This window comes from Hibiscus syriacus, unplaced genomic scaffold, assembly GCF_006381635.1.
Source record: "Hibiscus syriacus cultivar Baekdansim isolate YM2019G1 unplaced genomic scaffold, ASM638163v2 tig00110783_pilon, whole genome shotgun sequence".
NCBI lineage: Eukaryota > Viridiplantae > Streptophyta > Magnoliopsida > Malvales > Malvaceae > Hibiscus > Hibiscus syriacus.
Genome location: NW_024062861.1, coordinates 1,020,166 through 1,047,989, shown reverse-complemented (window position 1 = coordinate 1,047,989; position 27,824 = coordinate 1,020,166). Strand labels below are relative to the sequence as shown.

The 27,824-nt window shown below is 36.0% G+C and overlaps 4 protein-coding genes across 6 annotated transcripts; 2 read left to right on the top strand and 2 right to left on the bottom strand.

Moving 5' to 3' along the window:
• Positions 1-464: 464 nt before the first annotated feature.
• LOC120140219 (protein TPLATE-like) lies at positions 465-8,874 on the bottom strand. Its single transcript, XM_039155231.1, has 9 exons — positions 8,862-8,874; positions 8,451-8,454; positions 5,204-6,377; positions 4,239-4,835; positions 3,632-3,993; positions 2,936-3,239; positions 1,886-2,008; positions 1,330-1,785; positions 465-1,178 (listed from the first exon to the last, which is right to left on the bottom strand). The coding sequence occupies exons 3-9, from the start codon at positions 6,323-6,325 to the stop codon at positions 660-662; spliced, it is 3,483 nt and encodes a 1,160-aa protein (XP_039011162.1). The 5' UTR covers positions 6,326-6,377; positions 8,451-8,454; positions 8,862-8,874; the 3' UTR covers positions 465-659.
• On the bottom strand, positions 7,442-9,437 carry LOC120140220 (kelch repeat-containing protein At3g27220-like). The gene is made up of 7 exons (XM_039155232.1): positions 9,169-9,437; positions 8,905-9,084; positions 8,599-8,828; positions 8,343-8,513; positions 8,139-8,244; positions 7,822-8,031; positions 7,442-7,733 (listed from the first exon to the last, which is right to left on the bottom strand). Exons 1-7 carry the CDS (start codon positions 9,385-9,387, stop codon positions 7,569-7,571), a joined length of 1,281 nt encoding a protein of 426 aa, XP_039011163.1. The 5' UTR covers positions 9,388-9,437; the 3' UTR covers positions 7,442-7,568.
• Positions 9,438-10,635: 1,198 nt separating this feature from the next.
• On the top strand, positions 10,636-13,540 carry LOC120140381 (cytochrome c1-2, heme protein, mitochondrial-like). 3 transcript variants are annotated; one of them, XM_039155371.1, is made up of 8 exons: positions 10,636-10,650; positions 11,081-11,155; positions 11,353-11,561; positions 11,921-12,200; positions 12,284-12,355; positions 12,791-12,907; positions 13,022-13,087; positions 13,166-13,540. In XM_039155371.1, exons 2-8 carry the CDS (start codon positions 11,099-11,101, stop codon positions 13,280-13,282), a joined length of 918 nt encoding a protein of 305 aa, XP_039011302.1. In that variant the 5' UTR covers positions 10,636-10,650; positions 11,081-11,098; the 3' UTR covers positions 13,283-13,540. The 3 variants fall into 3 exon arrangements, 2 of the variants coding, with proteins under 2 accessions (XP_039011302.1, XP_039011301.1); XR_005517720.1 differs by having other exon boundaries at positions 10,643-10,662; positions 11,085-11,155; positions 12,284-12,411; positions 13,166-13,238; XM_039155370.1 differs by having other exon boundaries at positions 10,644-10,662; positions 11,085-11,155.
• A 12,586-nt stretch (positions 13,541-26,126) lies between these two features.
• On the top strand, positions 26,127-26,987 carry LOC120140308. Its single transcript, XM_039155300.1, has one exon. It carries the CDS (start codon positions 26,127-26,129, stop codon positions 26,985-26,987), a length of 861 nt encoding a protein of 286 aa, XP_039011231.1.
• The last annotated feature ends 837 nt before the right edge of the window (positions 26,988-27,824 follow it).

Below are 27,824 nucleotides of genomic sequence, written 5' to 3'. Positions count from 1 at the left end.
GATAAATTTGATATAAAATCATTGTTTAAGGACTTATTTGATGTTTTAATAGTAGCGTAAGAGTAAAACTAAATATTAACTTTTTTTTGTTAATGTTGTCACGTCATCAATTTAACGGAGACCAATTTGTTACAAATTGATAATGTAAGTGACCAATTTATTACTTTTAAAACTTCAATGGGAAAAACAAGAAGTTACTTAAACATTAATGACTATTTGTATAATTTACCCTTAAAGAAAACTAAAGAGAGCTAATTTAAATTAAAATTCAATTAATATTATAAATAAATATATTTAAATTTGAACAAAAACTAAAATATATTCAATTGAATCAACACTCAAAATTTTCATATAAATTTTAAATGATAAACTAATATTTGTAAACTCGAGTAGATATATTTGAGACATCAAATATTCACCCCTACATGTTGATATACACAATGTGTTGAATACAAACAGATTAATACAAAACAAAGCAAGCCAAATGGAATCTAAGGTCTAGCGTTGAACAATTGATCTCTGATCATGAATAACGAATAAAGCCGGTAGAAGATGAACAAAGGCACTCAAACCAATTTTCGACAACTCACTAATGGAAATCAAAATCATGATACGGTAACAAACATTATGGCTCTTTGTTTCATGGAATATAACGGAAGCTAACCGATCTTCATGTTTCGATCTTTACACAACATGTGCCATTCCTGCAGCACAGCAGCTTGAAGAGCCCGGTGCTCAGCTTCTTCTGCTGTTAGCTTCGACAGCGTTGAAGGTCCTTTCGGTTTACCGTCTTCCTCACCTTCTTTCTTCTTTTTCTTCTCTTTATCTTCATCTTCGCTCTCATCCTCAGATTTATCATCAGTTTCCGGAGTTTTCTTTGGCTGTGCAGCCTTTAACAAGGCTATACGTTCCATTGAAATTCGAAGCCTCTCAGCGGCAGCCACCTTCACTTCATCTTCAGGCATGTATTCAACACCCCCGTCAGTTAGATCATCCAACCAACCTTGTGGATCCGATTCAATCTGTTTAGTGATTGATGCATCCGAAGCTCGGACCACAAATTTGCACATCATAGTGGTTGTTTCATCACCCAAATCCACATTTCTGCTCACTTCACTGGCTCCAAAAATCATCATGCCCAAGAAGCCTCCATGCCAAGTTTTTGCAGCATAACATAGCTGTTACATGTTGGGGTTAATGACTAAATTTGTTTTGACAGAATAATCAATTTCACTAGACAATTAGGTAAAAAACTGCAAATTCAGACCAACAATTAGAATATATCTATAAAACATATGGTTTTAAAGATATCCAGAAAATAAATCCTACCTGAAATCCAGCCACAGTGCGAATAATGTGGGAACAAACTCTGTGAAAAGGCTTGGAATACAACAATTTCAGTCCACTCAAGAAAGGAGATGACCCATATTGCTGCGCAGCGGTAGCTTTGAAGCCACTTCCTTCGTAGATATATGTGCCAGTGTATTCCACAATAGCTGGCAAACTAGGCCATAGACGGAAAAACTCAACAGGAGAAATTTTATGAGGCAAGAGAAGCTCAGTCAATGGAATCTTGTAAGGCTGACACCTCAAAATCACAGGTTCTCCAAGTTCTGGCCTTAAGCTTCTCTTTAACCTCATAATCTGTGGATCCTCTTCAGAATAATCGCCATCATAATCTCCCACAGTCCCACTTCCAAAAAACGGGTAGTATAAGACTTGAACCCAAAAGCCACATCTTTCAAATTGAGAAACACCTACCGTCACACTGCAAAGCACAGGATCCTGCAAGATGAGACAAATTTTAAGAATGGTGTAGTTGAAACCATAGAACCAGACAACTGAAAGGAAAATAAATTTTTTATTTACAAAGATGAGAAGGAACCTGTGAAACAAGATTTCGCAACTGCCGTACTGCTAGAGGAGACCCATCCATAAAATACAAAGAACCAGATAATCCAACCCTAACATCAACACGATTTAGCTCCAATTCGGTCAAATTAAGAACCTGCAAAATTCACCAATCAACCAGGAAATATCATTAACAGGCATTACTCATCATAGCAAGTAAGAACCACAACACAAAAAAAGAGCCAACATTTATTATGGATACCATGTCCGGATTATCATGACTGGACCTTGCTTTTTGCCATATACATGGAAACACGAAAAAAATTTGATTCGTAACTCAAATATGACAAGGATGCATTAATAGAATGGTGTAAAAGCATGAAATACTTTAATCTCTCTAGCATTACTACATAACCTTCTACTAAAACTTTACTACAGAAAAGGGTAAATTTACCACTTAGAAAGCACTCAAGATAACCCTGCAAGGCCTCCATAAAGTCGAACATTTATGAAACTATATTTAGTAAGTTTCAAAATTCATTTATCAAGTTTCAAAATTCACCAATCAACCAGGAAATATCATTAGCAGGCATTACTTATCATAGCAAGTAAGAACCACAACACAAAAAAAGAGCCAACATTTATTATGGATACCATGTCCGGATTATCATGACTGGACCTTGCTTTTTGCCATATACATGGAAACACGAAAAAAATTTGATTCGTAACTCAAATATGACAAGGATGCATTAATAGAATGGTGTAAAAGCATGAAATACTTTAATCTCTCTAGCATTACTACATAACCTTCTACTAAAACTTTACTACAGAAAAGGGTAAATTTACCACTTAGAAAGCACTCAAGATAACCCTGCAAGGCCTCCATAAAGTCGAACATTTATGAAACTATATTTAGTAAGTTTCAAAATTCATTTATCAAGTTTCAATAAATTAAGTTAGCTCGATTCAACATATGCTTCAGGACCACCAACAGACGCGTTACCTTAGAAGTTGGATCATATAGAAACTAAAAGAAAAAAGGGTTTAAGAGGCAAAGAAGTTAAAAATAATAAACTAGTCTAACCTTCAGATGTAGAGTGATCCTTCCATCTCCTGCATCTGCCAGATGATAGGCCTCAATGTAGCAGGGATCACTGCTACCAGTCAAAGTGCGAGCAGTTGGAGGAACCTTGAGTGATGTGGAGTCAATTCCCTTTGTCAGCAAAAGTGTAAGTTCACTGGGATCAGGTCTCCAAAGCTCCAAAATAGCCTTATGAACCAACCCTTCCAGTTTTCTGTCTTGGGCAGCTGATGCATCATAAAACTGAACAGTCAGTTTATGGTGGCTAAATGGGTAATCTCCTTTGGCTTCACTAGCCCCTACCCACCTGAAAAAAAAAACATTCCATATCTCATAGCAGTTAATAAGAATGCCAAAAATACTAATGGGTCTATTTTTGCATTTCATGTTAAGACCTGGGAAACATACAAGGAAGAATCTACTCCAGTTGAACTAGTTTAACAAGATTATTATAGCAATAAAAATGGAAATAGCACTTTTTAACAAGGGAAGAAGCTTTCTATAGCCCACTATGGTTAATAACAAACATGAAGCCCTTCACCAAAAATGCAGTCCATCCCAAATTCAGCCCAAAATATTTATAAAAAAAAAATCATGTCAAAGGGAACTTTAAAGCACTTTACACTAAAGAAACATCCAATGGGTGATCAGTTGTTTTAAAATCTAGAACTTCAGAATATACACAAACATAAATCTCACCTGCTTTCAGGGTGGTTAGAGATATGTTTAATTCTCTGCAAAATCATACGGCACTGATGCCTGTTGACAGAATCAGCCAGCGCATTGGTTCTGAACTCTTCAAGCTCCTTTGTTAGTAACTGCCCAGCCCTAAGATGACGAGATCCCAACCGCTGAGCACATAGAAGAGCAGCCTGAACATCTTGAGGCCTATTTGTGGAATCTGTGGATGAATCTACGTTGAAGAGGACCTTGCGAATATTCGACACAATGATGTTTAGAGGATCCTCAGGATCATCAGCAAGGAGTGGATCCAGCCCTTCCAGGTTTATGTGTTCTGAAATAGCCCAAAGAAGACGTGCACATATTCTTGAGGTATTTACCTAGCAAATGAACACCATGATGAAACAACACCAACAACCCAGAGGTTTACATAACTTAACAACACTAGCAACAATCAGGCCAAAATAAAGCCTAAATACCCTTGGAAATTAGAATAAATATTTACTTATCAATTCACCATCAAAATAGTAAAATCCTATCACAAAACAAAAGCTATTTGCAGAGCAGAACATATATTGTAAGATATATGGTGTAGCACTTAAGTTCTCTATAAAATCTCACATACCTCACGTAGATCCCTTACAAGATCACGCTGCAAGTTCTGCAATCTTGTCTCATTTAATATCTGATCCTGGGAAGCCCCATCTTTGACTCTTTTCACACCTCCCCGAGTATCATAAATGTGGCAGAGCCTAACAAGAAGCTTCAAGTAGCAATCAACTGCATAAGTCCTTCCATCACAATCCCATTTGACACATGGTCTGCAAACTTCCACCACTTCAAGAGCTGTCTCTGTCCAGTTTAATGCACCATAACCTGTTCCATATGCCAAGGCTCCGATCACTCTACTCTCCATACCTGAGTTCTTTTGTTCAGGCAAAGGTAATGACAACTGGAAGCAACTTTCAACAAGAGTTGCTACAAACTCCTCTCTGAACAAGCTTTTACTTGCAACATTATGAAGATCATCTTTTACGCTAGGATCCTCGAAAAGGGAAGCTATATCAGTTCCGGCAAGAGGTTTCTGACCTCTCCGGACACTTTCCTTTGCAAATAGATCAACGCATAAAGCTGTACGACAAATACATGTTAAAGCATGCATACGGTCCGATTCTGCTCGCAGGTTTCTTACCATAAGAAGTAGCCTCTTGAACAATGATACCTTCAAGTGAAAGTTTAGCAGATTAGGTCATTTTCTACATCAAGTTCAAACAATACAAGCCTAAGACTCTAAGCAATTGAAGCTCTTACACATATCTTATATGACACAGAAATCACAAGTCACTTCTGAAAAGACAATATCAGGACTGACTTCCAAAAAAAAAAGCAATAAAGAAACTTCTAAGAATGAACTCTAACATGATATCTCATTATTCTATACCTATGTCACAGCTAACCTGGAAACACTCACACCAATAAAATTTCCCAAACTCTCCATACCACTGATTCAATCTATCTCATGCACACTCAGAAATCAATATATTTAATGTATGCAAAAAGTAAAAATAAAAAAGATAATAGCATAGGTACCTGCATATGAAGATCAAGCAAATGAAGATTTGTAACAACAGCTCGAACAATACTTTCTCTAGCAGAAGCAAACTCTTGTCTATCCCAAAGTGTCAAAATCGCAATTATTGACTGTGAAGCCCACTCCGGTTTCCCACCAGGCACATCTGCCAAATACAACATATTAATCCCAACGTCAAAGATCAATGCAGGTTCCAGCGAAGATGCCAAAAAGGGAGCCAAATGGGTGACCAAATCTGAAACCCCAACTAATTTCTCAGCATTGGAATCCACCACAGTCCCATTCACTTTTGAACCCTTTGAAATCTTCCTTATAACTTCTAATCCACCCGAAGCCACTGCCTTAACTGCATACACTAACGGAAAAACAGTAGCTCGGAAACTCTCAACTGGCAAAATCAAAGACCTTGCCATTAAAGTGCTACGTTTTTTCCAAACGAAGTCAACCATTGAAGAAACCCAATTAGACCTTATAGCCAAAGAATTTTCACTATCTACAAGCTTATCACCAGCTAATCTGCTCATCCTTTTTGAATCCAATTCCTGAAACAATCTTCCAACGGATTCAAATGCTACCTTCGAAACCGTGTCGGATTTGTCCAACATATTTTGCCCAATCCGAGCCCACCAAGCTGAAACCTTGTCGAGGAGATTAACGTTGTTTTCACATAGCGTTACGAGGTCGTCTCTAGCGAGGACACATCCTAGAGTCTCAGTAATGGAAAACCGAAGATTATCCGAAGGAGAATCGAAACAAGCATATATTTCTGCGTTGGAATCTGTGATAAGTTTAGCGAGGGAATAAGATGGAATTGCGGCGAGGATGGAGATTGCAGCAGCAACGACATCAGGATCGGGGAAGTGAAAGTCGTTACGGATTCCGGTAGAGACGGAATCCCAAAGGTCGGCGGTTAAACGAGTGGATCGAATAAGGTCGAAGGCGAGCTTTTTGCAGACGGCCGAGGCTGGGGCGGCGACGATTTCTTCTACCGCGGATTTGGCTATTACGGAAATGTCGCGACCGGCAGCTGATTGTTGGAGGGCGGAGAGAAGAGCGCCGGATTGGCGGAGAGCGTCGTTTGAGCGGAGGTCCGCTTGGATCTGAGCAAAAAGAATATCCATTCACAACAATTTTGTTAGGGTTTCTCAGTGGAACATTGAGATGAAGATTGAAAGCTTTGAATGATAAATTTGAAGATCTGATCTGATTTGATAGAACAGAGAGAAGGAAGAAAGTAGCTATCCAAGTGTAAATGTTAGTTCGGGTTTAGTTGAAACTTGACAGGCCCACAAGTTTTTGGGTCTGTCTATGAGCATGGTTCGGTTTTGAAAGGTCTTCAATCGCTAACCGTAAATAATTTAATCCAATTTAGTGTAATTTTAAAAGTATTAATGAACAAATCTAAAACTTATTAAAATAAGAGTAAACTCACAATGCACGACTAATTTATTTGCCAAGTAAGTTTCACGATAGATAAAAAAAATTAGTCAATATACTTAAGAATGCTAGTAAATGCTTTAGAAAGACAACCCAAATCTTTCATAGACGGTGGGTAATTTTTCACATTTTCGTAGTTGATTTCATCAAGTTTATTTCAATACATATCACCCAAAAATAATGACTATGAAACCATTAAGAGCATCTAGTAAACCCGACCTCTCTATTTCTAAGATTCGGTGAATTCATCAAATTCATCTTATAAGGAACACCCAAAGTTTAGAATATGAATTCATTAAAAACATTTAATAGTTCATCTCATCAACTCATTGAATTCATCATATTCTTCTCACAACGACCACCCAAATCCTAATTTATGAACTTTTTAAAGCGTAAAACTCAATATTTCAAATTAATGAATCCATCAAGTACATTTCACTAGGACCACCTAAATATTGATTTATGAATTCATTACGAGTGTAAAATTCAACATTTAATTTTAATAAATTCATCAAGTCCTTCTCAATCTTATACATGTACATTATTTGTTATAGAGATAAGAAAGGATGTACACTATAAATCTTTTTATAACTTTGTAAGAGTATATGGAACTTAGAAAATTAAGTTGAACCATGAATTCCTCAACTAAATGGACTTAAGATCCACAAATCATGAATCTCATTTCTCTTTTATTGCATTCAAATATTTATCAATGATATCTGTGTATATATAATTATATAATTACAAAAATAAATATAACCCATTCTAACCATCATGTCATTTCCAAATTTAGCCCCACTATTTGCATTACTGCCACCATAAACCAAAGCTGTGGGAGCTACAAGAGTGTATGTAAGTTTTGTATTCCATGAAAGGAGAAGTGCTATAATAATAATAATAATAATAATGTAAAAACATGGTTAAGATTCATATATTCAATTTGGTTCTCCACATCTCTCCGATGACCTTCTTCGGCTGCGGATTCTCCGGTCCTCTGTCTCGTTGTCCGGACGTAAAATACAAATATCCATCCCAGAAACCAGCAAGGGTTGTCTTGACACGGTAAGGAAGCTTTCCGATCACCGACCAAGTCTGCAATTACCAAATCTATAATCTGTTTCATTGCCTTAAAAAACAAAGAAAAAGTACTAGGAATGTTATGTTCAGACAAAGCACACACCATTGAATCTAAGTGGAACTGGAAAACCTCCCCAACCAGGATCATCCTTTTGGTCACTGGATGTTTCTCTGTTGTACCACCTGCAATTATGATCGAATTGTTGATGACTACCCAAGAACATTCGATATGAGAGTTCGGTTTCGGCAATGGAGGTAACACTTCCCATTTCTTCATTTCGGCATCTAGCATGTACACATCATCATACACAACCTAAAACATTGATGAAGCATTTAAGTTTATAAGAAACCAGCGAATCCAATATGTCTGAATAATGATCATCTTGCAATGACCTTATCCATCAACCAGCTATGACATACCTCATGCCTGCGAGAACATTTGAAGATAGGTGAACCAGGTTTTGCCATAAAATCTCCCTCTTGACCGCCGATTACGAACAATCGGTCATTTACCACAATGCAAGCCCTGTTAAAACGATCAGTTGCTGAATAATCAGTCAATCATTCAGAGCTAAAACAGAATCCTGAAGGTATTAACATCTCGGAAAAGAGCAGTAAAGAAACCTATGCGGTCCTCCACGAGGAATCGGGATATCGGTCCGCCACTCTTTCTCCAATGCCTTGCCATCTTTTACTGCTATACTCCAATGCTCCAATCCCGGCGTGTGGCGGTTTTCTTTGCTGCCCCCCATCACATGGAGTCTGCCTCTCCATAACTGAGTTGCTGGAGCATACCTGAAAAAGATTTCAGTTTCAGAATATTGGCTCATTGAATGAGGTTCAGTTTGATATAATGTAACCACGGATCGGATACACATGCCTGGGGGCCGGTAAAGGAGGCATACTGCGCCATTCTTTCGTCTGAGTATCGAGAACATAAGTACGAGCAGTTGGGCTGCGACATTGGGGACCATATTGACCTGAGACCACATATATGTATCTCCCATCAGTTGCCACTCCTAGATGTGAATTGGCCATGTCTTTCGGCGAATCGAACCTCACACACCATGTATTATCAGTGAAGTTAAACACATCGACATGAGAGTGCACCTACAAGACCCGATCGAGGCAATAACAAATGACCCAGACTTGAAATTATCAAGGGTTCAGAGATTGATACTCTTACATAATCAAGGGTGCCATAGCCTGAAAGAACATAGAAAAGATTCTTAATTTGTATTGCCGATCCATCGAGACGTGCCACCGGTGCTGATGGCATTTGTTCCCATGGCAAATCCGGTGCTGGTAAGTCCGCAAATGTAGCTGATAATAATCTCTCGGAACCATGCCCCTTCCTGTTTCCTATCTGCAACGCGCAAACGAAAATTAAACCAAATCAATACAAGACGATTGGATGTAACAAAAAAGACGGTGAGACAAAAGGGAAAACCTTGTCTTGTTGTTGTTGAGCAACAAAGATACGAGGTTTTTGAGACACCCAATTGGATGCAAAGCTGAGATATGAAGAGGAAAAGTAAGAAGAAGATGCCCAGAAGAGATTCAGAATGCAAGCCAGTCCCAAAAGACAGGCAAGAAACACTATGAACGCAAGTTTTCTGCAACTGTTGCTCTTGCTTTGATGTTGATGGTGATGCAGATTCTTTCCCATTTTCTTTTTGCAGCTGCTTCATCAATACTATTTCCGATCTCCATTATTTATTAGGGTAGAAGATATTCAGCTTGAGACAGCCGCTAAATATGTAGGGCGCCAACGGTTTTTTTTCTAATGGTATTTCGAGGTTCACTTTTGGTATTTTAGAATTTTGGTAGAATTTATTTTTTAGTCCATGTGATATTAGTTAACTTGGGACTTAGTCCTTATGCGTTAGCCTGGCTTACTTCCTTATTTACTAGTATATTGTATTTTTATTTAAAGAATGAGGTTGAGCTATTCTACTTTTAAAATGATAAAATTATTTCCAATAGTCAAGTTTAAATTATTTTTAAAGATATAATATATTTTATCGTTTAACTAAACACTAATTAATATTTTCACATCAATTTTAAGGATATTAATATGGATTAAAGAGCAGGATTAATACTACTATATTATAATTTAGTTGCTTTTCGTTTCTTTCTTTTTAGAATTTTAAAATTTTAATAACGATTTAAACAAAATAAAATTTTTGATTAAATTATAAGAATTTAAAATTTTCAAATTAAATAATATGAACTAAATATTTAATATACAAATAACATAAAAAACTCATTGTAAAATTTAATTTAACTAATATAAACTCTAATTTCAAAAGTTAAAAAATATAAGATTAAAAATATATAAGAGTAAAGTACTATTCCACAATTTATATACTAGTGAAAAGATTAATAGAAGAATTTTATCATGCATAGAAGCTAAATCATAAAATTAAATATAGTACAAGGACAATACCACAATTAGACCTTTTATGATTTTATGTCTTTCCCAAAGTGTAAACACAGAGAGAATGCTGTCTGTTTTGAGGGTCGGTCGGTGGTTTTTTTTTTAATCGGATCTAAATTAATTTAGAGTAAAATATATAAATGATCTTTAAATTATATGGTGTTATATTTATAGTTTATTAATTATTAAAATTTATAAAATCATCATCTATTACTTATCTGTACACTCGTATTTTAACCCTGGATGAGGTTAAAATATATAAATAGCTGAGATATCACTTTTTTATCGTCCAAATTAAAGAAAAAATGGAATCGTTAATCGGGTCTAAATCCGGATATTTTTCCATCACACAACGAAATCAATCTCCAGTCTCTTTACAAAATTTGTTCTTTGTTATCTTCCTACTATTCAGCTGATTTCTCTATTTTCCCTTGGATCTGTGAAGCAGCCTCCGGTGCCTTTGACCGCCACTTCTCCGTGATAGACCTTCGATCTCTTTCTCGAGTTAGTTCTTTCTCTCTCACGCCTCTCTTTCTCAAGTTATTTCTCTTCCATAGTTGTTGGATCTCCCCCGATCCCCTATTCTAGGGTTTTCTACATTTCCCCTTTTAATCTTAAAACCTCACCTTTTCTAGCTTCTTTGTGCTATTTTTTATATTGGGTTTATGCAACAACAAAAAACTGACCGGTATTTGCGTTTTCACCTTTATCCTTTGGTTTTATGGGTACCCAGTTGTTTGAACGCTCTAAAGTTCCTTTTTTTTTTTGTGTGGAGAATTAATGATTACTTGACTTAAAAATATTTTTCGACTAGTTAGAATATATTGTATGGATTCACTGTTTAATATCATTTGGTCCTTGATATTCTCTTTGGAATTTTGTTCGTAAATATGATTTTGCTTATTTAGATTCAACTGATTTTTCAGGGATATTAACTGAAATGGCTGGAGGATTAATCCACCAGGTTTTAAGGAGGAAATTTCAATCTCACTCTGCTGTAAGTTTCTTTCCTAGTTTTCCTTCATTAAAATCATGCTTGTTAATGGAGTGAGCTTATGAAGACTCTGTAAACTACGTAGTTTTTGTTAAATTTGTAGTGTCTTTTCATCTCTGAATAATAATGAAAGTTTTATAGAATTTAACCTGTAATATTTTTCTGCCACTTGTCAATACTTGTTATTCATTATTGTTCAGGTTCAAGCTTTATCGTGGTTTACATCAAGGAAAGCTAATGACGATGCTGGTTCTGCTGGTATGAGGACAGTTGCACTCATTGGAGCTGGTGTTACTGGTTTATTAGGTTTTGCAACAGTAGCATCTGCTGATGAGGCAGAACACGGGTTAGGAGTTCCAAATTATCCTTGGCCTCACCAGGGCATCCTCGGTTCATATGACCATACCTCGTGAGTTTTATGATTGTCCTTAATTTTTTTGGTTATATGCACAAAAGTGAATTAACTTTACTTAAAAACGTGATCCAAGTACAAACATTGATGATTTCAATATATATAATCAGGGGCCATCGAGTCTTCTTTTTAGGAACGGTTTCTTTAATTTTAGTTCCTATTGTTTTCTACTCTCCTCATAAGGAAAAACCTTTACATCGGTCTAAGCTCTCAAGTTCCATTCAGTGAAAGGGAGGGAATCTATTTAGAGTCTTGCATTGTAGTTGTAAATTGTAATTTTAGGTTAACCATTGCGAATATTTGATTTTTCTTGCTACCATAATGTTCGTAATGTGAGAATGATTTTGCATGATCAGGATTCGTCGTGGTCACCAGGTTTACCAGCAAGTCTGTGCATCCTGCCACTCTATGTCTCTAATATCATACCGTGATTTGGTTGGCGTTGCATATACGGAAGAGGAGACGAAGGCTATGGCAGCTGAGATTGAAGTGGTTGATGGTCCTAATGATGAGGGCGAGATGTTTACTCGTCCGGGTAAACTCAGTGACCGCTTCACTCAGCCATATGCAAACGAACAAGCAGCTAGGTTTGCAAATGGAGGAGCTTATCCTCCAGATCTAACTCTCATTACCAAAGTAATTCCTGCCTTCCTTTTTAGATCACTGTGGAAGTTATCGGTTATATATCCTCAAGACATCATACTTGGTTATTTTTTCAGGCTCGTCATAATGGTCAGAATTATGTGTTTGCTCTTCTAACTGGTTACCATGATCCTCCTGCGGGTGTTACGGAAAATTCTGCTCTACACTATGTTCAAACATCTAATATGTATAGCTTTGTACAAAGGTACTGCATATTTATATATTTGGCAATTGGGAGTGGGCATCAGAAGATACAATGTGGGTCTGAAGTTAGGATGACGTTCCATAGCTTTTTGAATTTGGATAATTTAATTGCTGTTTATCAATGAGCTTGTCTTGTGAAGACGGTATGTTTTAAATGCAAGGCCCAAGTCTTTCTGTCACTGTATAGTTCAGATTGAAGCATTGATTTACACTGAACTGTTGTTCTTTTTTGTCGAATAGCTTTTGTATGCAAGTGTTTGGCACATGCACGTAAACGCACGTGTACACTTGATGTTAATAGCAGGCTGCAAATAGTTAGCCACGACTGAATGTTCTTTGTTGAGATCAATCCCTAAAGTCCTCATTTCTCAATTTTGTAGATTCGAGGGGGGTTACACTATAACCCTTACTTTCCCGTGGGAGCAATTGCCATGCCTAAAATGCTTATTGATGGTGCTGTAGAGTATGAAGATGGCACGCCTGCAACTGAGGCTCAGGTCGGCCTCTACCTTCTGTTTCGTTCATTTTCCCTATGGGTTTGAGAACCCTCCTAAGTATTTGCATATTATATGCACATGTGCACACTTGAATATTGTTGTCATATGGTGTAGATGGGGAAAGATGTGGTGACATTTTTGTCATGGGCAGCAGAACCAGAAATGGAAGAAAGGAAGCTGGTGAGTATTATATCATAAAAGAATCTTTCATGACGTTTAAAAAATAATAATTTGTGATATCTCCGTCTTGTAATGCAGATGGGTTTTAAATGGATATTCTTATTATCATTGGCATTGCTTCAAGCTGGTTACTACCGCCGCTTGAGGTGGTCTGTTCTCAAATCTCGCAAGCTGGTTGTTGATGTTGTCAACTAGCCTCCCTCTCTGACCAATTGGTGGTCATGGACTAACCTAATGAGTTGTTTTTTTGGGTTGTGAAGAAATATGCTACTCGGTGTGCACACATCATTCTTCTTCTTTGCTTGAATTTCATTCTTTCTTTTAGTTATGGTTTCCGATGCTATTTCTTATGTTTGAATACTTGAATCGCTGTTCTCATTGCGGAGTAAGATATGTCATTTATGTATCCATGAATGGAATCGGTGAACTAAAAATCACCTGTTGTTTTGCTCTTTAAGCGAAATGGTTGATCATCGAGTATACAATCATTAAACCTCCGTTTGAAATAAAATGTCATTGAAAGCTTATGCCTCATGCCAAATGCTTCTCTTTTTTCTTGTTTGTGTACTATATGCTCATTTATTAAGGAAAATATCCATAAGCCCCGTTCGGTCTGGATATTTCACATCGTCTACGTCGTTAAGGTGCGCCCTCAACCCCATCAAATTTAGATTTACTCCAATTTACACCCCTTACAACTGCACGCGAGTAAGTTCATATATATAAGCACCTTCCACGCATGGTATCCCACCAAAGTGGGATATAAGCTTTCCATTTTTCTCGACATAATTCACAATCAGTTTACTTTGAATATCAGTTTCTCACCATTGCAAAGGTCTTACAGAACAGAGTATAAAATCGTAACTTTATGATTGGAATTGTTATCTTTATCCATTAAAAATATGCATCAAAATTTTAAAATATCCATTTTTTCCCAAGAGAGCCCAATCATATTTTTCATTAAATGTTTAACAATTGTTGACCAAAATAAAATGATGAAAGTCATTGACCAATTCTGAAAAAATATATTATGGTAACAAATATGTGAGATACTTAAGAGTATAAGGACCATTATTGTAATTTACCCATTTGATGGTATATTTGATCGGCTGAAGACTATTATGGACATTTTCGAGTTTTAAGCCTCATTTGAAGACGGCTATTTGATATAACTGATACCAATTTTCTCTAATATCCCCTTTCTGACACCGTTTGATCAATATTTCCCGAAGTAGCACCCTTTCTGTTGAGCTGGCGAAAGGCGCGTCCCCGGGAACTCGCCTTACCCGTGTTTTCGCTGAGTTGGATGCCACGTGTGGAAGGCGCATCCCCGGGGACGCGCCTTTCGCCAGCTCGACTGCCACGTATTTTATTTAATAATAAATATTTTATTTTTATTATATTAAATTAATAATATATTATGTAAAGTGTTTCGATTATAATGTAAGAATTATCAAATGTATTTTGTTAATGTGTGTTAAAGGTGGAGTGAATTATCTACATTAATATGATATAACAATATATGAAAACCAGTTTTGACTTTATTATAGTTATAGGAAAAATGTATGAAATTATAATATTACACATATGGTTATATTATTATTTTTTATTTTGATTATCGATCTATTAATTTTATTAGTTAATTATTTAAATGTTATCAATCTAGTCATCTCATATCAATATTTAACGAAATATTGATGCATAAGTTAATAAATTAGTATAATTACATATTTAATCTTCAAGACTTACATATTTTATGAAATTAGTCTTATTGAAAATTTAATTTAATAAATTTAATCCTCCAATCAGAACATGAAATGTGTCATCGCATACATAAATTTTTTAATAACTTTTAATTTGTTTAATTTAATATTTTTCTCTATTTAGAAGGTGGAATTATTATTATATTTAAAAAAATTATAACTAATAATATTAATTATTATATTAAATAAATATATTAAAAATATTTATGTATTTAAAAGTTAAAAAAATTATTTAGGTGTACATACATTGACAAATTATATAAATGCAATAACATTAATTATTAGAAACAAAACATTCATTTAAATACAATATTAATTACATAAGAGTTAACGGTTATATGATGATAACAGAGCTGGACATTTTTTTCTATTGTGCCCGATGTTTCTACAATGCCCACATCGTTTTTGTTCTGTTGACTTCTCCCGAATATCCATATCACAATGTATTCTAGTAGATTTTGGACGACCTGAGTCCCTCAATAGCAATGGATCTGGTACAATTGTAAGCCAAGTTTGAATCTCATTTGGGTCTCTTTCGTTTCCTATGGGCGGAAACTCAAATTCATATACCTTGAATACTTGTGAAAGTTGGTATACGGGATCAACATAATTTTTGTAGTCCAAATGCGAATGTGAGCAAGCAGCAATGACATGAGAGCATGGATATTTGAGTGCTTGAAAGAAACCACAATCGCACCACCTCTCTTGCAGATTAACTCTGAAAGAGTAAGCTCCAATCCCTTGCAGCGGACGTGGCATTTCGGTTACACGAAACAATTCACGGGTGCGAGAAAAATTTGTAACTAACATCCCATTTGATGCAGCCACTTTTTTCTGTAAATCAACTACTAGTCTTGGGTGGTAAATATGTCCGTTTTGCATCCAAGTAAGAGCTTGTCCACCGAGCTTTGCAAAGAGTTGAAAATAAGTCGTTTTAACCAACGCCGTGACTGGTAAATGACGCGTCCCCTTTAAGGTTGAATTTATTGCTTCAGCCAAGTTTGTTGTCATATGACCATAGCGATACCCCCCGTCATATGCATTTGTCCACATTTCTTTGCTGATGTCCATAATGTACTCGCACCCCTTCTTATTTTTGCCAAACAGCTCTTGTAGCATCGACTCAAACCTTTGAGGTAAGAGTTCGTAACCTAAGCCATTAGGAATATGTAATAGTTAATATGAAGTATAAATAAGTAATAAGAAATTGATAGAAAAATTGGGAAAAAGTAACATACCCATCCGCACGACTAACTGACGTTCATCGTTCTTCTTGTATTTTCTGTAATAGTTTGCAGCAATATGACGGACACAATAACGATGTTGAACATGTGGAGGTCTATACATTGTACCCAAAGATTCCATTGCTGCTTTTATCCCGGCTCCTCGGTCTGAAATAATGCATACTCGTTCCCTGGTGACAACATGTAAACGTAAATTTTTAAGGAAAAAAGCCCAAGACTCAGTGTCTTCTCCTTGAACGAGGGCAAACGTAACAGGAAGAATATTGCGGTTTCCATCTTGGACCACAGCCAATAATAAAACTTGCTTGTATTTCCCATACAAGAAAGTACCATCAATTTGGACAACTGGTTTATAGTACTTGACTGCATTAATACACTGAGGGTAAGTCCAAAAGACACGGTAAAATTGGCAGCGATTGCGAACCATTCGATCATTCACGTAATGATGTTGAGTTTCGAACTCAACAATTGTCTCGGGATTAAGTCTTTGCACAACATGAAACCAACTGGGCAGCTCGTTGTAAGAGGAATCCCATTCGCCATGAAGTTTGCAAATGGCATTATGTTTTGCCAACCACGCTTTTTTATATGAGACAGTGTACCCATATTGTGACTGTATAGCATAAATCAACACTGCAACAGCTATATGAGAACTTTTCTTCACAATGGGCATGATTGTTGACAAATAATGTTGGAGTCCAAGTTGGGATGATCCTGGTTTATACCTGTTGCACAATATGTATGAGGACCGTTGTATCTAGTTAGTTCCCATAAGTTGTTCTTCCTCTTCCTCTTTGATACACGGACCATTCATTGACATCCGTTGTCACGTTGGACGCAGTAACAGACATATTTCTCCGTGTTAGATCGATCAACTCGGGACTTAACTGAGTTACAAATATTGTAACTCTTTATTGCCATCATTGCTTCCTCCTTCGATGCGAACTCCATTCCAATATGTAAAGTACCGTCATTGACTAATGATTGAAGTCCATAGTTGCCAACATCAGGAAGATATGGAAATTCAGGCTCATACATTGCATCATAATCGACCTCATACATATGTGCAGGAAGTTCGGCTGGTGTTGTATTTATCGGAATGTCATCCTCGTCATCATCAGAATGTACGTTAAACTGTGGTGAGTCAGGTTCAACGAATAATCCCGTTTCAACACCATCTACACCTGGCTCCCGAAGAGGTTCTTCTGGTGGAGATGAGGGTTCCTCCGATAATCCAATGTTGAGGTCAAATAAGTTCCCGCTTGCGTGCCCTCCCCTTGAACTTGAGGTCATTGTATCATGTGGGATGTGAATAGACTGTCGTCTCGTTGGCATTTCCATATGTAAGTTGAAAACATTGGCAGATGAATGTCTGCCCCTTGAAGTAAAAGAGATGTTGCCATATGGATTATTGGTGAAGCCACGTGGGTTGAGATCATAAGCAGTTGCAGATGAATGCCTTCCTATTGAACTTGATGACATGGTATCTGGCGTTGGATCCGCCATTAATGATGTAAAATCATTACAGATCAGTTGTGTCGGGCTATCAACTTGATCAGTTTGATATGCAATGCCAAAGTGAGAGGAATATGAGAGACCATGAGTTGCATGAACCTCAATAAAAGTGGCATACATTTCAATAAGAGATTGTGAACTCTCCATATGAGCATCAACCATCATAGAAACATCATCATCGTTTGAAAGCTGAAATGATGTATACGTGAGCGGAAAAAGTTCAGTAGGAAATCTGTACTAAAGTGAATATAGTCTTCTCTGGCCTGCTACACGAATCTTTAACGAAATTTTTGTGATTAACTCCTCAATTGTGATGTTTCTCTTCAAGGGTAAGGGGATATAATGATCTGACTCAAAAACAACCCCCTCTTCAGCTTCCTTAATTTCTCCATCATACAAAACAACAGCAGAAAGACGACTCATTTTCAGAGAATTTGAGAATTTAGAGTTTGGGAATTTGAGAATTTGAAAGCTTGTGAACTGAAGTTTGTTTTGAAAGTTTATAATATGTTGCATATAATAGTGTCTATAATCGGAGTACTATTCACATGAAGGCGCGTTCCTGGGGACGCGCCTTCCATTATTTTGTCAAGAATATGTTATCATTGCCCTATTATGTCACTCATGTCCCTTGGGGACACTAGATATATCAGTACCTATTATTTCACTATTCACATAAAGGCGCGTTCCCGAGGGCGCGCCTTCCATTATTTTGTCAGAGAATATGATATCATTGCCCTATTATATCACTCATGTCCCTCGGGGACACTAGATATATCAGTACCTATTATTTCACTATTCATATGAAGGCGCGTTCCCGGGGGCGCGCCTTCCATTATTTTGTCAGAGAATATGTTATCATTGCCCTATTATGTCACTCATGTCCCTCGGGGACACTAGATATATCAGTAAATGATTTCCTAAGTATATTCGATATAATTATTCGAATATCAAAACATTACTCCAAATATTTCAAAAATCATTTTTAATCCTTACTTAAGTGTAAAAATTAAGTTTTAATCTTAAAACAATTTCAAAATAATCTTTCAAAGTATTTTGAACCATTTCAAAGCCAAAAATTCCAGATTACTCAGAGGGAACCGATTCCCCCCAAGGGGGTACCGATTCCCCCCCTGAATTTGGGGTATAATTCTTGAGGGTTTGTAAGGTTACTCTTTGTCCTCAAAAGAAAAATAAATTAGTGAATTTATGGAAAATCCTTAGTGTGGATAGCTAAGGTAGTGGACATAGACTTTGATTGAGAAAGTCGAACCACTCTAAATCGCTGTGCAACTCTTTTCAATTTTCTGCAAAAGCTTCTACCGAAATTTTAATTGCCAATTCACCCCCCTCTTGGCCGATTCCGTCGATCGATTAACTCAACATAAGTTGATTTTAATGTATACGTTTTTAATATATATGTTAATGATAAAATCATATGTATTAATAAATTTAATTTCAATTTAAGTATTGTGAACTATAATTGGAATATAACTTTTAATTTCAAATACAATTGGAATATTAAGTTGAAATTTAATGTTAAACTTCGAATACTATAATTTATATTTTAAATTTAAATTTCGAATAATATTATTTTTATTTTTATTTTAAATTTCGAATAATATATTTTGTATTTTAAAAACATTTATCAAACATTTAATGTTAAATGTGAATAAAAAATAACATTAAAAATATGTATATAACAACCATGAAACATTTAAATAACATAACCAAATTACATAAAATTATGAAATATAACTATTTAAATAACATTAAATACAATTGGATCACTGATGTCGTCTTCTTGAATGAGTTCCACATGGCGGTGGTTTTCTATTTCATGGATGATTTCTTCGTGGAACTTGTTCTTCAGTCTCCTCATCTTCACTATCATCATCAGCAACATTTTCTTCATTTGGTGTAGATGATGCTGAAGGGGCTGAAGGGCCTATATAAAATAACGACCCTTGAGGAGTGCTAGTAACAATCCCACCGCTCCCCGGGAACTGTGAAAACTGTGGAAACATTGGCATCGATGTCTGTGATCCAGATGGAGATTGAGGTGTCTGCGGAGAAGCACCACCAGCCAAATAAGATGCGTATGAACCATATGCTGGATCATTAAACATAGTCGTATATGCACCTCCATATGGTATAAAACCCTGCGGGCTAGGCATGTAACCTGGCGGGCTAGGAATGTAACCCTGCGGGCTCGGAATGTATCCCTGCGGGCTCGGAATGTAACCCTGCGGAGATGGCATATAAACTGGTGGGCTTGGCATATGAAGTGGAGGGCTGGGCATGTACCCATGCGGCATCGACGGATAAGGATGTTGTGGTGGGACTGATGCAGAACCGATAGCGCCTTCTCTCCGTCCACGCGTCGGGGGACGATGATATTGAGACAGTTGACGTCTTTCTCGGCACCTAGGAATGTTAACCCCTCGTGCTTCCGCCGAAAGTAGAAACGGCTTCCCATTTTCATTAAACCAGTCCATATAGTTATCCGTAACCATATGACCAGTTTCAGCGTAATATTGTCGAGGGGCCAACAGTGTATATCGGTTCTCCCAAAGCGCAATCCAATCTCTGTGTCTCACCACCCAGTTAACATCTTTCTTTCCTCGTCTATCTATGTTATGCACGTCGTCTAAATTCCTAGGTGCTCCAGGAATATATTGCGTACAATCATACTGACGGAGCACGCGATCAACTGGATGCCACTGAATAATAGCATAACATATAAGAGGTATAACTGATATCCATACCTCTAATGACCTACTAAGGTGGGGTGGGATGCAAGCTTTCACTTCATCGCTCGCATAAGGTATCCACTGAAACTGAAATATAAATATACAATTCAAATAAATAAAATATTCTAATTATATCTAGCATTTTAAATTAAAATATTAATAATTAAACAAATTTAAAAACATACCTCAGACTCAGCTTTCGTATCAATACGTAAACGAATTTCCTCTAACCCAGTAGGTATACTTTTATGGTCCTTTCTTTTCATCGACCACCTATGAATTATAATATAAACTAAATATAACCCTATTTAATTGAAAATATTTAAATCAAAATTTAGTTCGAAAATTACCTCAACAATAAGGGGAATACGCATGGTTCATTCACGATCGGGCATAAGAAAGGCATGCGGAACCACGCCCATGATTGCAGAAGCAGAAGACATCCACCGATAGCAGTTTTCTTATAATTCGTCGCCCGACACATTTCTCTAAAGAGAAATGCCAAAACAGCAGCTCCCCAACTATATCTTCCAGCTTCATCAAAATCGATCAGATACCGCAACCACATACAATGCACCTGGTTGCGAGATTTGTCGGGCATCAATATTCCTCAAATTATTCATAGAATATATGCCCGAGCACATGCCTTTGCTTGATCCTCTGAAGCATTTTCATTTAAAACCTCAAAATTAGCTTTCAACCAAGATAAAGCTATTCTACCTCCATTAAACTCTGGCGGAGCAGCTCCAAAATAATCAATGCACATTGATTGCCAATCACCATCCGCCATACCACACATCATATTTCCGTCGATAGGAAGCCCCAGATGCATAGAGACATCCTCCAATGTAATTGTGGCCTCTCCACATGGAAGGTGAAAAGTGTGTGTCTCGGGCCTCCACCTCTCAACCAGTGCAGAAATTAGGACAGGTTCGAGTTTGCAACCGCCTATAATTGTTGCAATATACCCGAACCCGGCAGAAGCCAAATATGGCAAAATACGTTCCGGTATCGGTATACGTGAATTTTTAATAAAATCTCTAAAATACGATTAGTATCCTAAAATAATATACATTATAAAAAATAAAAATTAATATAAATTCATAATAACTTTAATATAAAAATAAATTTAAATATTAACATTAATTATAAAAAATATTACCATATCGCTAAAATGTCTGTAGATATGATCAATATCCAATCGCAACAGCATTTCGTTTTCCATTATAACTGTAGACAAAACAATATAATTAGCAAAAAAAATTAATAATTCTAAATAAATAATAATTATATAAATATTATTTTAATAAAAAAATAATATTTACATAAATATATTAATATAAAATATAATAACTATTTAAAAAAATACTAACATAAAATAAATTTCTTACCACTAATAACAAATTTAAAACTCAAATAGTTGAAGAATTTGAGTTATATAAGAGAGGAGAATATGATTTTGGTATGAAGAATGAGGGAGGGTTGAGGGGGTTTATATAAGGGAGGAGGGGTAGTTAGGGAAAACGGATGGGGGCATTTATGGCATTTAATGTAAGGCGCGTCCCCGGTGATGCGCTTTCCACAAGTGACAGTCGAGCTGGCGAAAGACGCGTCCCCAGGGATGCGCCTTCCATACGTGACATCTAACTCAGCGAAAACACGGGTAAGACGCGTCCCCGAAGACACGCCTTTCTCCATCTCAACCGAAAAAATGCTACTTTAAGAAATATTGTTCAAACGGTATCAAAAAAAAAGATATTAGAGAAAATTAGTCTCACTTATGTCAAATAACCTTTGAAGACACCGCTGATAAATTGGAAAACATAGGCGGACAGAAATGTCCCGATCACCCCCTCCCTCCACGTTCACATCAAAAATGTATGCCCAAAGATCTGCCCCTCCTGTCACACCTTCCACGCGTTCTCTATCGTACCGTCATCCCATTAATACATTATTAAAATTATTGAAAGTTTAATTTAAAAATTTAAAAGAATATATTAATATTTTGTAAATTTTTTTAATTAAATATTAAATAGCTCACTTTAATTTAACTTATTAAATTTAAATTTTGATCGAATTTTAACTAAATAAAATTTAAATAACTTGTGATACGACTATACTCATTCACAAGCCTATTGTTGAGTAAAAATAATATCAACGTTTGTATTCACGCGCTTCAGTGCAGGAAATGTGGAAGTGACTGTCAACTGAGCTTTCTCTTTCATAACAAATCACAAAACACCACGTGTTCAGAATGAGTAATCCATCCGCCCATATTATTTTTTCTTTTTTTAAAAAGAAAAAGTTATTCCACTTCAAACAGAATATTTATGTCTTCTCCCGAGGTGCAGCCACGTGTGTTCCTTTTCACGGGTTTTCGCCACGTACTTATTTTTCATTGAGTAACACGATGAGCCGATCACAGGCTTCGAAACACGCAAAAAGCATCTAACTTTTACTGCAACTCACCCCGTCGGTTTCAACCAATCAAATCTAGTCACTGTTTAAAGTGTCGTCATCGGACACGTGGAGTGCCCTGATTTTGGACACGACTACTACCGCTATGATCATCGATTCACCTCCGGCAAAGCCGTTTGCCCTTTGATGAAAAAAAAGGGAAAACAAAATCCAAATTTAAGATAAAACAAAGCTAGAGGGTTTGTTTGTTTGGTTTCTTTTAACTTCTTTAGAACGAGAAATGGAGGGTGGAGATGCTTGTAAGTTGCTGAGATGCACTGGGGGTGTACAACACAAGACGATAACCAACCGGATAATGCTCAGATTCAGGCCGATCGCTCCAAAACCTGTGAACGGAGACTCAGTTTCGGGTGAGTCATCGTTTGGTAACAAGAACACGAGTGTTACAAGCAAGAGAGTAAAGAGAAAATACTTTAGGGTTTGCAAAAAAATAATAGGAGAAGAGCCTTGGATGAAGGTAAAATAGATAACGCAGGAAATAAGGGATCCGTAACTCTACAGCTGATGCCAGAGAGTGCTGATCTGGAGAAGTCAACGGTTGGGGGTGATTGTGATATCAGTCGGACGGTAGGTGATAATTATCAATCTCATGACCCACAGTCGCCGTGCTTGAAGTTGAAGAAAACGGTTGCAGCAGTAGGGTCGTCGGATCAGGCGGCGTCGATAGTCTCCCGGGGAAGAAGGGTTACAGTTCTGGAGTCATGTGTGACGGTGTAGAGCGTTACGGACGCTTGCATGGATGAAGGAGAGACGGAAAACTACACGGACGTGGAGAGAATAAAGAATCTTGAGCACGACTCGTGTTTAAGTTTTGTATCCGACGGTTGGAACCATGTTTTATGGGTTAACGAAGCTTATAAAAAATGATGGGAGGAGGAACCGCCGTGGGGTTGGTGGTGAAAGAAGGGTTAGAGTTCCCACGGGGACGGGGTGCATTCTCATGCCGGGTAGGGTTACAGTACGTTGATGGAAAGGGAAAGAAGAAGCAGTGGAGAATGGTTCCTTCCGACGTGTGGAACATGAGCTCCGGTAGGCTTGCTTGGAGGCTTGATGTTAAGGCTGCCCTCACTTTAGGACTCTAAGCCATTCCCATCTTTCTGCAGGTAATTTATCCTCACCAAAATATTATACAACAATAGGGCTTTAAAACAAAAATAATTTTCCTTATATATATATATGTTATTTATATAGTTATAAATATTAGATTAGATTAGATTAGATTAGGAGGGAAGGGGGGATTTATAATATATATCGGTGGGTTTGAGATTAGATTAAGAATAATTATTTAATTTTAAATTTTAAAGAAATTATAAATAATTTAGGTATTATATAAAACGTTTATATTAGATAATATTTATATAAGATATTATAAATGTTAACAATATAAATTATTATGATTTGACATTTATTTATTTTATTTAGAGTTTTAGAAATATAAAATGTTTAAGGTTTAAAATCACCATATATTAAATAACATTCAAAATTTATATAACTTATATATCAGATAATTTTGTTACCGATACAATGTAAGCTTTATTCAATTAAAAGCATAAAAGCTATATCACAACACTAATAATTTCTCGTAAGATTCAGTTTAAAGTTATCATTTTGCACACAAAAAATAAAATTAAATATAATTTAAGTAAATTGAAAGACATTAACAAATACAAATAATTATAATTATTATTATAAACAATGTACGTTCTTTGTTTAATTTAGTTAAGTAAAAATTATCAATATTATATTAAGAGAGAAAAGTAGCAGTAATTGTCTTTTTAGTAAAAAAAATAAAATATACAGTAATTTAAGAAAAATACGTGGCAACAGCAGACAACACCCATCCTATTCCAATCCCACAATCAAGATAAAATCCGATGGCGTCACAAATCCTTCACCAACATCTTTATCGAATACGCCACGCGTCCCTCTTCCTCCTCTCTTGTTTCCTTTCACTAAATTACCTTTTCCACGCGCCATGTTCCCACGTAAACGCTTCACTCCATTTACTCATTCAAGTTTCAACTAATGTATTATTTATATTTATTAACATAATATGAAATTTATTATATATTTTTTCAATTTGATTTGTAGATTTTTAGCTCCATTTATGGTTAAAGTGTAATTTATTAGATGTACCTACACTATATATAAATTTATAATTAAATTAATATCATGTACTAAAAAGAAATAACTTTATTAAAAAAAATAAAACTATTTTTTATAAATAGATTTAAAACTTAATTTTATTATCAAAGTGAATTATATGTATATTTAATTTTTATTATATATATAAAAAATCCTATAATGTGGTGTTACAATATATTTTTAATATTTTATATATCATGTCATTAAAGTATTCATATGAACGTTTTAATTATTTATTTATAAAAGTTATCTAATTGAATTCATCAAATAATTTAAAATATTATAAAATAGGTATTAAATTTTTATAATTATTAAAACATTTTTGTTAATAATTTATTAAATATTATAAATATTTTTTTGAAAAGTTTGAAATAATTATAACATATGTTTAAAATATTTCTTAATCATTGATAACTTTCGTACTTGAATAATATATTATTTAACCATGGAGACAACTTGATTGATCCAAAATATTATAAATATTTATAATAACTTAATAAATTTAATAATTTTTTTAAAATTTTAATCACAAAAATTATCCATTAATTATAATTTAGTGAAGTATTTTATCTTATTTTTTTATATTTTTTCCTCCAACTTTTCTGGTGTAGCCATTATCCAGTATGGTTGAGAAATTTGGTAGTGTTATTAGTTGAACGGTGAAGTACACGGCGAGAATTAGCGAGTGGAAGGATTAGGATATAATAGTGCACACACCGATTTTAGATGTCACAAAGCTAATGATGAAGGACCACGTGTCCACATTCTCGAACCTCCGTCTGCTCTTTTCCCATTTCATTTATTGTAAAATATACTCCGCTCTCGAGACTATACCCACGTGTCCCCTGTCTTTCGGCACTGCTGGACACTAACCTTCTTTTCATTGGTTTCTACGGTGGGTCCATCTACTTTTTACGTGGACCCCACCTTTAAATTTCAACCAATAAAAAAACTCAGATGTCCTTTTTTTTTGCCCTGACCACGTGTTGGTTCTCTGTAAATTTGCCGCTATTCTTATCGCCTCTCCTACACAAAACCTTTACCCGGAAATTCAAGGGAGGAAAGTTTGAAGGGGAAAGAAAGTAGAAGAAGCTTTGATCTTTTTTTTTCTGGCGGTGGTTCCAGCGGTGTGAAGTGGAGCATGGTTGGCTACACGGATGGTGCACAAGATAAGACGGTGATCAACTCGATAATGCTAAGATTCCGGCCGATAGCTCCTAAACTGGTATCCGTCGAGTCAGGTACCGATGGGGCTCGAATTGATAACAAAAACTTGTTGCTTTATAAGCCAAGAGCTAAACGAAAGTACGTTAGGGTTCGAAAGAATAATATGAGGAGAAAGAAAAGATCATCATCAGATCCACTTCATCACGATGAAGCTTCTGAGAATCCTGAAAAAATTGTTACTTTGCAGTTATTACCAGAGAAATCTGAAGGGAACGGATCGGTAAACAATCATAACGGAAGAGTTTTGGAGGAAAATCAAGATCCAGTTTATTTATATAACTTGAACTTCAACGACCGTTGGTTTGATCGCATGGGAGTTGTAGAAGAACCCGATCGCACGATGTTGATGATTCAAAGGAGGAAGGAAACGGTGGTGGAGTCGTGGGTGACGGTGGAGAGCGTGACGGACAGTTGCATGGAAGTGAGGGAGTTAGGGAGTACGGACGTGGAAAGGATAAAGAATCTGGAGACTGACACGTGTCCAGGTTTTATATCAGATGGTTTGCATAGGGTTCAGTGGGTTAACGGAGCTTACAAGAGCATGTTGATGGTAGGAACGGAAGCGAATGACGCTCCACCACGGGAGATAATGGTGTGGCTGGTGTTGAAACAAGAATTGCCTATGTTTCGCACTGAATTTTCATGCAAGGTAAGGTTGCAGTATACGTGGAAGAAGGAGAAGCTTTCGAGAATGTTGCCATGTGATGTGTGGAAAATGGAGGGTGGTTTCGCTTGGCGCTTGGACGTGGAGGCTGCGCTCAGTCTTGGCCGGTGAGGGTAATGAGGATCCAAAGGGGTAAATAAAGGGAGAGAAGGAGACGAAATTGTAGAATAATCAGGTAATGTGGACTGTTTGTTTTACTAAAAAGAAGAGAATTCTACCTAAAACACAAAACAAAGACGGGTGTATGCTTAGGAATCCTCTACTCTTGGATTTTGGCTTTAATAATTCTATATTTATTGCAGTTTATAGTGTTGATAGCTAAGTATTAGGTTGGCAAAACAGCTTTTGCTGGCACCTGCTACCAATAACTTTTTTCCTTTTCTTTCTTCTCTTTCATTTTATCGGGACATGTAATTGACAGGTGGTGGATGCTCCTACAATGAAGACTACCATAATATATATATATGTATATAACCAACAAGCTGTTGGTTGAACAGATGTTGTAGCTGCTACTCGTGGAAGGCTAGATATTGAGTTTACCCTACATGTTTGTGTTGGGATAAACCTAAATAAGTCAGGGTATATCAGTTATATATATATATATATATATATATATAATTACTATGTTAGAGTAATGGGTGGTTCTCAATAATAAATATTTGTTAGATATTTATTAAAAAAATAGAAAGAGTGAATATTTAATTTTATTAAATTAAAAGGAATCTAAAATGATATTAGATAAAGAATTTAGAAGGGGTAAGTGTCTCTCCTAAACCTTATGTACCTTCATCCCCGTTGATTCTTATATTCTCATAAACAATTATAATGATTAAGAGAATAGACTGTTCAAAAATAGACAATGAAAAGAGTTTAATTATCTAACTTCAAAATTAATAAGAATTGAATAAATATTTAATTCAAAATTTAAAAATATAAGATTTATTTAAT

What these genes read in the sequence shown, in the direction of transcription:
- LOC120140219 (XM_039155231.1), bottom strand. Translation starts at nt 6,325, where the DNA reads ATGGATATTCTTTTTGCTCAGATCCAAGCGGACCTCCGCTCAAACGAC. An exon ending in TGCTTGATCTTCATATGCAG is followed by an intron (nt 4,836 to 5,203) that starts GTACCTATGCTA and finishes TTTCACTTGAAG; the next exon opens with GTATCATTGTTCAAGAGGCT. An exon ending in TGCGAAATCTTGTTTCACAG is followed by an intron (nt 1,786 to 1,885) that starts GTTCCTTCTCAT and finishes CTCATCTTGCAG; the next exon opens with GATCCTGTGCTTTGCAGTGT.
- LOC120140220 (XM_039155232.1), bottom strand. Translation starts at nt 9,387, where the DNA reads ATGGGAAAGAATCTGCATCACCATCAACATCAAAGCAAGAGCAACAGT. An exon ending in CTCAACAACAACAAGACAAG is followed by an intron (nt 9,085 to 9,168) that starts GTTTTCCCTTTT and finishes TGCGCGTTGCAG; the next exon opens with ATAGGAAACAGGAAGGGGCA. An exon ending in CCTCCTTTACCGGCCCCCAG is followed by an intron (nt 8,514 to 8,598) that starts GCATGTGTATCC and finishes AATCTTTTTCAG; the next exon opens with GTATGCTCCAGCAACTCAGT.
- LOC120140381 (XM_039155371.1), top strand. Translation starts at nt 11,099, where the DNA reads ATGGCTGGAGGATTAATCCACCAGGTTTTAAGGAGGAAATTTCAATCT. An exon ending in ATCCTCCTGCGGGTGTTACG is followed by an intron (nt 12,356 to 12,790) that starts GAAAATTCTGCT and finishes TCAATTTTGTAG; the next exon opens with ATTCGAGGGGGGTTACACTA. An exon ending in AAATGGAAGAAAGGAAGCTG is followed by an intron (nt 13,088 to 13,165) that starts GTGAGTATTATA and finishes CTTGTAATGCAG; the next exon opens with ATGGGTTTTAAATGGATATT.
- LOC120140308 (XM_039155300.1), top strand. Translation starts at nt 26,127, where the DNA reads ATGGTTGGCTACACGGATGGTGCACAAGATAAGACGGTGATCAACTCG.